This window comes from Egretta garzetta, unplaced genomic scaffold (genome assembly GCF_000687185.1).
Source record: "Egretta garzetta isolate BGI_Z169 unplaced genomic scaffold, ASM68718v1 scaffold209, whole genome shotgun sequence".
Classification (NCBI taxonomy): Eukaryota; Metazoa; Chordata; class Aves; order Pelecaniformes; family Ardeidae; genus Egretta; species Egretta garzetta.
In genome coordinates this window covers 4,032,222-4,042,150 of record NW_009260839.1, presented here as the reverse complement: position 1 = coordinate 4,042,150, position 9,929 = coordinate 4,032,222, and the positions used below count along the sequence as shown (strand labels likewise).

Genomic DNA, 9,929 nt, shown 5'->3' with positions numbered 1-9,929 from the left:
CTCACAGCTCCTGTTCATGGGAAGGCATTAGGAAAAAGCTCTCTAGCTACTTCAGTAGCTAGCAGAGCGGGTATTTCAGTGCTAGCTTTTAGAAGCTCCCTTTCATGACAATGTACCTTTATTACTTTTTGTTGTTGAGATTCTGAATCCATGCAAAGTTCCCTGCCGTTTAGTACAACCTGACAGATTGGGCAAAATGAGCCATCTCAGCAGCAAAGGATACCTTTTCCAGTGTTTAATATCCCTTTAAAAAAATTCCCTGTAGACAGAGAAGCCAAAAGATCTTTAATTTTAGACCAGGGGGTATGCAAGGACATCAAAAAGAAGTGTTACTTACTAATAGCCCCTGTGTAGGTTGGCTGTGTAAGGTCTTTTGGCACCTTCCTGTAGATGTCAAACCTGAAAGAGGAAAAGCAACAGCCATAAAACAGGTGGAACATTTCAACGCATTTCATGTCCCCCCACAGGGATGAATGATACTGAAGTTTTTCCATCCAGTGTTCCAACAACAGTTTTTCAGTTTGCAGAAGGATATGAGAAAGAAAAACAAAACAAAACAAAAAATCCTTTTGCTTTTGTACAATTATGTAACTGCGCTCCTTCTTGGCTCCAATTCCCAAAGCACTTCCCTCCGCCTCCCTCCGCCTTGCTGCCATGGATCTGTGCAATCTGAATTGCAAGCGGTGCCAGGGAAGAAGTCATGCTGGAAAGTTTATAGACCACCGTAAAAGGAAAAGGATACTCTACAGACTCATGAATAAAGACGCCTGGTAAAAAAAACAGTGAGAGACAACTGATATTGCCCCTCCTTGTTTGTATCCTGCAATAGCCAGAAACCGATACCACCAAAGTCAGAAATCAGGGTGTTGAGACAATAAACCTACCCTTGGACACTGGATACTCAACAGAAGTTAACCAAAGAAGTTTGCTACTCCCCCAGCAAAATCTGGTTTAATATTAGACCGTTGTTTTGATTCAGTCATATCTTTTAATATCCATATGGCTCAGCTTTGCTATTTTAAACTCTCCATGGTTAAACTTTCACTGGCCTTATGATGTTAGCTGTATTATTTCCTACAACCTTGTGTTCCTGCACGTCCAGCCGCAATGCAGCTCTGACATCAGTTTTTCCACTACTCAATAAAAATTAATTAATGCATTAAAAACACACACACACCCTAAAGAAGGAAGTGACTGGTTCTCCCCCAAAATAGACTTTTTTTGGATATACCACAAGTGGGTGAGATTTGATGCTTTTTCCAGCCCTGGAGAGGCGTGAGAGACATTGGCTTTCTGAATTTCTATTCTATACTGCACCAAGATGAAACATCCTCATGTTTATTCAGTAGTTCCTACTACACCAAATATTATACTGAGAGTTTAAAAACTAGATCATCTTTCTTTTCCTCACTCTTCATCTGTTAAGAATCACTTACAGCTTGGAGGCACTCTGGGTGAACAAAACAGCATTTGCCTTGCATGAGATTGGAAGGACACTGTTGCTGTGGCTCATTCAGGAGTTGAAGTGGGAGGAAAGAAGGGTAAGAGAGGGAAGGAGAGCAGGTATAAAGATAGTTCACCCACCCGCTCAAGTCCTGAACATGCTATGCAGTCACTTAACTGTTCCAACACCCCACCGTGATACTCATGACAGAGTATGCTGCACAGGACATGCCTTGGAGCTGTATGTTTTTATGACTCTATTCACTGCCATCTCCTAAATAGATTAGTAATATTCCTGAACTAAACAGTCCATTTATGGCTCTCCAGCTGCCCTGAGAACATCTGGAAAGTGCTGTTTACATTCTTTCCACATACACCAAAGCAACAGCAGCAGCGGATGGTCAAGCAACCCAGAGTAGCTGATGACATCATGGTCTCACAGGCAGAGGAAGTAGCCGCTCACAGCCCATTAAACACTGAAAGCTGGCGTCGTCTCGCCACAGTCACAATAATAGATCAACAAGGCTAAAAAAGCTGAGAGAGAAAGAGGGAGAGAGCAAGAGAGAGCGCACATGGACACGCAGGAACTGCTGAGGTTGAGCGAACATTTAGAAAAAGGAAATAGCTCTTTGCTGGATTCAGTAAAACCAGCAGCATGCACATACTGTAAAAGGAAATTTGTTCCTACTATTAGAAATATTTACTAGTATTAAAATGATGATGCATCACAGCAATAAAAAAAATAAAAATCTAGCTTTCTAAATAACTCAGTGGAAAGTTGGTGTCAGGGTTCTCTCCTCTCAGACTGCCATTTTAATCACGTAAGTAACACCCAAACCCCCCAAATTAAGTTTTACATGGTGCAAGTAAACTAGGATTAGCCAAAGACACTACAGAAAGCAATCAGTGGCTCCCAGCCACATTTATCACTGGCTTTTAAGTGCTTAAAAGGCAGTCCATGCTCTCCGTGCTATTCTGCTTCCCATCTCTTCTACAACGTTACATTCCCTCTCTCTTCTACTACCATGACACATATCTAAAAAGGGCTTTAAGTAGGTCTCTGGATCTGATTTCCCTGGAGTTTTAAGAACTCTTGGGTCTATACTTACAGGCTCAAGCCTCCCTGCAGGCACAGTACAGCACATTTGCAACAGTTTTCACATGGGGCCCTTAATGCACTTTAAAGACCACGTCATGTACGAGCACAGTGAGCGTACACAGCTTGCTAGCAAAGAACATCAGGCAAACAGCATCCCAGCCTTGAACTTCCAGTCTAAAGGCACATACAAGAAGAGTACAGAACATCCCAGGAGAACTGCCTAAAGCTTCAATGGCTTTGTTTGGTAGAATTAACACATTTTTTGATAAGGACAGACACTAAGGAATAACACAGAATCAAGAGCGGGCAACATATGCAAAAGAAGCAATGAGAGCAGACTGGAGGGTAGGGAGGAAGGAGGCAAGCTCGGCTGAGATCTCATGGGTGAATGCAGAAGCTTGAAGGATGACATCCAGAACCTGACTCAAGCAGCAGAAGACATTATCAAAAACAATGAACATTAACAGCAAGGGAACAGAAAAAGACAGGTTTGGAATAAGAGACAAACACTGTTGGCTAACCCCTGCTCACTGACACATGATACCAGTAAATCCAAGAGACTACCAAACCAAAAGAAAAAGGACTGGGTATGTGCATGTATCCTGGGGGAACATTCATCTGCTTGGAAAATACATGCTCTGGATTAGGAGGGTTTATACTCTGGTAACGGAAAGTACTCTTCAGGGTACCAGGCATCTTCCCATAAAGCATCTGATATTGGCCACAGCTTGAGAAAGTGCAATTTATTTAGTCTGATCCAGGATGGCGAAAACAGTAGTTGAGTTTATGCTTTCAGAGAAGGGCAAGTTGGAAGCCCAAAAGGACAGCAAGACATCAAACTTGGAAGAGACTGATGGAGATGCTGGCATGGCCAGGGAACAGAGCTATCTTGTTACTTCTGATTTAAACTCTGAGTTGAAAGAAGGTAAAAATTGCAGAGGATTCAATGACAGCTTGAAAACCGTGTTTGTGAGACACAAGAGATATGAGACCCCAGCAGTAAGTAGAGGATGCAACCCCAAAGAAGGCCTCATTAATTACAGGTAATTATAACAAATAAGTAAATTAAGTAAACTTCTCAAACAAATCCGTGAAGCTGACAAGAGTTACTGTAACAGGAGGCCCTAAGCCCCATGAAATTATAGATTTGTGAAAGCCATAGCTCCTATCAGACCTAAGGGTTAAAAATCTGATTAACTTCTAGACTCTGCTGGACAAACCCCTCTCCTTCTGCCACGGCTTCTTGCCTACGTCAGAGTTCAAAACAATTTCAAGGGATCACTTTACACTGTCCTGGGAAGAGAAAAGAATGACGATTAGACACCACAGGTGATTTGTAATGTATGAGGGAGGAGGCCATGGAGTTGTATGAATGGTAAAGGGGAACAGGTTTTACTTGCCCTCAGGTTAGATGTTCCTGCAAGCACCTGCAGTAAAAATTCCAGTAAGTCTCCAGGTTCCTGAGGCATTGGCCACTTGGAAGAGTATTTGTACCCTGGAAAGAGAGGAACCTCGTGTTCTATATATTGCAAAAGCTGCCTCACAGATTTCTAATACTGGCGCATTCAAAGCGGTGGAAGATATTACTAATGCTGGAAGAAGACTGGATGTTCAGAAAGGTTATACCAGCCAGCTCACAACAAGCAAGACGCACTGTACTACACTGTGAACATCCACTCTGACAGTCTTGCAGTCATATCCGAAATGACCATGAGAAGCCAGGGTGTAGACTTTCAGTGCATTCCCTGCCTTGCAGTAACTGTTAAGTGAGCTCTCTCAACCTGCAGTACCATGCAGCAGTTTACCCCACGTTCACACAGGGGTACATTACTTTGCACTTACAAAGCATGCACACATACAGTTTCCACAGGATGACCGGCATGTTATTTATATCCACCTTTTGGCAACTTTCCTCCTTCGCTCAGAAAGGCAAGGCTTGTATGGCAAAGCAGTCTCTTTTGAGTCAACCAACTGACATAGCTGCAGAGTGGAAACAACAAACTTTTTGCTATGAAAGCTCTTCCTCCAGGTCATACACATCCTCATAAAGGGAGGGCTGGCCCTTGCAATACCAGCATACAAGGCTAAAGATAGAACTAGGCCGTCATCAGTATAACAAAGGAACTGCCTGACACATCCAGTGTATCTATTGTCTTTTCATTCAATGGAGAGCATGGTTGCAAACAAAGAAATAAAAAAAGGCTGTTTGGCAATGTCAGAGTTTTGCAGGAACCAACATTCTTAACTAACATCAGGGAATGCTACAGTACTTTTTTTCTCAGTCCAATGCTGAAAGGACACAACCAAGAACTTTCTCACTTCACTGACAGGAATGACAACAAACAGGTCAAACAGCATTGTAAAGAAGAGTAGCATAAGGATCATTCTTCAATAGGTTCAAACAGAGAATTCACAAACCTTAGCATGATCAAATGAGGTCTGAGGCAGAACTCCAGCTGTCTGAAGGACAACAGTCCTCTCAGAAACATAGAAATTACATGTTTGGTCTCATCTTACTGCAGTTGCACAAGTGGACAGTGATGGTAAAATTGCAGTTTGGCTCAATGGAGCCAAGCAAAAGGATAGCAGATTTCAAGTCCCAATAAGTATTAGATGGACTTCAAAATCTCCATTTAGACTAATATGGGCTGTTGCTATTCGAACTTTTTTTCTTCAGATAGAAGTATATGCTCTTCGTGTTCACTTTTCAGGATCTCCTGCCACAGAAAGCATCGAAGTGTTTAACAAGCCAGAGGCAGATGCTGTAGTGCTCATCGGAGTGGGGCAGCCACCAACAATCACGCCCAAGGCTGGCTACATGGAGGCAATGGTAGGTCAAACCCAACAGAATGAAGCAAGTTGACATCATGAGTCCTGGGGTGATTCCTGACTTGCCTTTCAAATCTATCTCATTGACAGCACAAGACAGGTGACAGGAAGGACAGATGTCCACCCAAACACTCCATTTTTTTTCTAGAGTAGATACTTCAAATGCCTGCCCTGAGAACAGGGGTGAGCTCACAGCCTCAGCAGGAGCTGCTATGGGCACGGCTTCCTGCCAGGGCATGCTTTATATACACCTGAACAGTTTCAAGTCTGGGTCTGAAATATTTCAGGAAATGAAGTAATAAATACATTATTTCACTGAAGATTACCACCTCTCCAAACAGAAAAATCCTCTCTGACATCTTTGGAGCCTGAAAAGAGTTTCAGTAAAATACTGCAGTAACATCTCTGTAAGATGCTGTTAACTTTTTCATAAGTGAGAAGCAAAGAACTGGAGGCAATAAACAAAAAAAACCCCATTCTTGTAAGTATAACTAACTGTGGTTAAATTTGAATGTCTTATAGCAAAGGGAAGCTCTGATACCTAGAGGAGTTCATATCAGAGAAGAAAGAACACCAATTTCTCCTTCAGTTTATAGCATTTCTTGTAATCCTCAGGTTTGCCCACCCCTCCCTGGCACAAACAAAGGAGCGATGCGCTGGCCATGTCACCTGGGGCAGACACTCAGAGCACAGCTTATAAATCTCCCTGCACGACCGACTGGCTGCGTGGAGTCACTGCAGAGACAGCAGATGCTTTAGCTGTGTCTAGGGAGCACCGAAATGCAACTCTGGAGCGAGCAGCAGCGGGATGTTTTCGTGTACCCTTCTGCAAGGTCTGTTTTTACTGATTTAACTAAGGGGCAAGGGAAAGACTGTTTTGCAGCTCTCGGACTGTATTTTGGATTCCAGTTAATCAAGCAGCCAAGCAAAAGTGCAACACATTCACATGTGGCACTTGGTGACACAACAGAATTCAGGCACTGTAAATCAGCAGCAAACAGATTAATTTTCATCCCTTTCCACTCCTCAGATGATTCAGAAATTTAGCTTTAATGCTCACAGACAGGGGAAAAACATTTTTGTTCTTCAGGCAGATTATGTTTTTCCCCCAGAAGAACTGAATATTTAAACATTTGTCTTCTTTTTGAAGCATACTGGCTCTATCGTAGGTAGTTCCGCAGCACATACTGAAAGGGGACAGTGCTTAGAGGACACGATCATTCATTACAGCAAATTACATTTCTGATGTCAGGTGTTTAAAAATAAATTTAAAAAAAACAGTATCGTGGCTGACATTCTACCTTTAGCAGATCAATGGTGGTGTATATACACCGTGTCATTTTTCTTAGCAGCAAGGGTCCATGGCTGTGATTCACACAGAAGAATGTGCGTGTTGAAACAACACTTGATTCTCCACCTCCCATATTAACCAGCTTTTAGAAGCAGCACCTATTTTTCGGCAGATACCACATTTGAAGTTGAGGTCACCCGTTCCTAGTGACACTACTCACTATCAATAACAAGTCGTGTATTCCAACATGCTGCATGCTGGAGACCCAGTGCTGGACAAGTGCTCATTCATTATGAGAAGGGAGCAACATCTCCATCATAATCTATCAGATACCATAATGTCTCTCAAAGAGAAGAAAAAGGGCATGGGGGAGATGTCCCTAGGGTTTCCAAGATACAGGGGAAAACCCAGATAATAAAAAGCCAACTGGGAAGCCTTGCAGCCTGAACTGTCCCACAGGGCTTTTAGCGTCCACAAAAACTCCATCCCTGATTGCTTCCTTCTTGGCAAGAAACACAACTGATCTGAGAAAGAGAGGGGCTGCAGACTGAAGAGAAAGACAAAGCACCCACGACATACACAGAGGGACAGGTTGCCTGGCTGAAGAAATGAAGAGTAACATACCTTCCCAAGTTGAGATGGTTTCCTGGATCAACAAAAGCCCTTGGTCAAACATCATCTCAAGTTTAAATCACAACACAAAGGAGCAAAGAAATAATAAAGCTCGTCTTCAGTGGCAGTCAGCACTGCAGTGGGAGGCTGTGGGGCATCAATACGTGCTGTACCACTCAGATTGCTGTTGAGATTCCCTCTTCTCACACAATATTTAAGTATCTGCAGTACAGGTTCATTCACACCCAGACAGCTGTGCAAGTCAAAAAGCAGGAGAAAGTCTGTCTTTTCCAAACCTTTTCAAAAGCAAGACTGCATCACGCTGAAACCACTGACCCTTTCATATAGCAAGAAAGCAAGCTCTAAAACCAGGCATGCCAGATAACACTGATTTGTAGGCCAAGTTCATAGAATCATAGAATCATAGAACGTTTTGGGTTGGAAGGGACCCCTAGAGGTCATCTAGTCCAACCCCCCTGCAGTGAGCAGGGACACCGCTAACTAGATCAGGTTGCTCAGAGCTCCGTCCAACCTGGCCTTGAATGCCTCCAGGGATGGGGCCTCCACCACCTCTCCGGGCAACCTGTTCCAGTGTTTCACCACCCTCATTGTAAAGAATTTCTTCCTTATATCTAGTCTAAACCTACCCTGGTTTAGTTTAAAACCATTACCCCTTGTCCTTTCACAGCTGGCCCTGCTAAAAAGATTTTCCCCATCTTTCCTATAGGCCCCCTTTAGGTATTGAAAGGCCGTAATCAGGTCTCCCCGCAGCCTTCTCTTCCCCAGGCTCTACAAGGAGAAACAATATTAGGCTGGCCTTTTAAGAATCATTCCATGCAAGAAATGTTTCCTTGCCACTGCACAGCTGAATACAAGCCAGTTAAAGCAGTTTTCAAAACTTGTTTCCCCTTGTGCTTCTACCTGTTAGCTGGTAATGCCCTTACCCAGTTTAACAGCAAGTAGCACCACTCCTGCAAACTAGAGATCTATACAAGTGCAATATTACTGCTGTTTTTTCCCAATTGTCAAGTCCTTCTTGCAAACCAAAGTGAATCAGAGTATGGCTGCAGGCCTCAAATACCAGGAATCCAAGACGGCTTGATATCAGTATTTCTCCACACACGCACCAGTTCTTGACTAATGTAACAAAAGAGCTTACCTGTTCCTTACAAAGTCCATTCATTACGTACTCACCAGTAAATGAAGTTACAACGTGGAAGAGCGAATTTCTACTGTTACACACAGTACTTGCCATGCTCAAGAAACACAACGATACAGAGGTATCCCATGCAGAGCAGACACATTAAGTTTCTTAAAACTCATTCAAAGAAAAAAAGGTGCTTTTTGTCAAAAGAAGATAAAGGACTCTTATTTATACTGGGTTTCTTTTTCAGGTGGATAGAAAAACTGCTGCACGGTGCATTTCTAGTAACGTATATTCATTCAAAACAACAACCCCAGAGTGCTTTTCATGAAAACTAGATGCACTGTGGAAGGTACACAAAGAGCAAGGCGGCTGCCAAACACAACCTTGGACAGTCAAGCCTATGCCAGCATCCATTTCATCTTCCATAAGAGTCATCTTGAGGAAGCTCTGTCTGATAACAGGTTAGAAAACATCTAGTGTCTTCTCTTCTTTGAGAGCATCTACCATTTAGACATTATAAATAAATTCATTTTTAGGCTACATCCTGCTGATTACACCAGACTCTTTAATTATTTCATGTAGACATCAGTGAATCCAGCCAACTCACAATTTCTATTCAGCTGCTATTGAAGAGACGAATCATCCTTAACTTTGAGAAGGATTAATTCTCCCTGGAGACAAGGACATAACCTTGGGATTTGTCACTCTACACATTTTTATTCTTCCTCTTACCGCTTCCTATCTGCCTCCTCAAACATTTCTGTTATATTGCTGTATTACAGACATATGATTCAGAGAGCGGAGATGGTTGGTTCAGTCACCTTTATTTGGTTCCCCACAGGAGCTATAGATCTGAGGGAGAGACAGACAACCAGCTCTTCCCACAAGATTTGTATAGCTGTATCTATTTTTAAGTTTGTCATTTCACGACAGAAGAGGTGCATTAGCAGTTCAGGAAACCAAGGTGGGTGTGAAGTGGGGAGCGGAGAATGAGCAACCTCAACCCCACTTCAGGAAACATGTTTAAGTGCACATGAAATGAGCTGGAACGATGGCTCTGAAGAGTTTTCAACCAGTCCGCAGTACGGGCTACTGCACAACTTACTTTCCTCTTATTACTGCTGCTACCACCTCTGGAAGAAGCATCCCTAGAGACAACAGAAGAGTTCACAGACTGTGATTCATGCAACACCTGCTGCTATTAAGGCTCTTAGCAGAGATACCACTTACAGTTGAGAATCCAGCAATTCACTTTGTATAAAATGCTTTATCATTTATAAGAAGGGTATGGGAAGCAGGAAGAAACTCAGTCATGATAAATGTAAGTTGGATTAAGTCCATCCGACATTCAAAGATAACTCTGCAAAAATAGACTCCATTTTCTCTCTCCAGGAAAACTTTAGCAGAGGTTGGTGTTACAAAGGAGAGATCAGAATTTAGTCACCAAGTCTCTCTCAGAAGCTTCCTTCTAGCCCCCAAAATCAGTGTAGCTTGGAGGCAGAAGGGGG

The 9,929-nt window shown here is 42.8% G+C and overlaps 1 protein-coding gene across 2 annotated transcripts in view; it reads right to left on the bottom strand.

Moving 5' to 3' along the window:
* The window catches only part of ERGIC1 (endoplasmic reticulum-golgi intermediate compartment 1), a 58,400-nt gene that overhangs the window by 36,625 nt on the left and 11,846 nt on the right, over window positions 1-9,929 (bottom strand). Inside the window, exons 1-2 of one of the 2 annotated variants that reach the window (XM_035902479.1) lie at window positions 4,961-5,490; window positions 338-399 (exon numbers count right to left, since the gene is read on the bottom strand). In XM_035902479.1, the coding sequence (XP_035758372.1) occupies window positions 338-399; window positions 4,961-5,031 (133 nt within the window). In that variant the 5' untranslated portion in view covers window positions 5,032-5,490. Of the gene's footprint in view, window positions 1-337; window positions 400-4,960; window positions 5,491-9,929 lie in introns of those variants that run through there. The other variant, XM_035902480.1, reaches the window with a different exon arrangement.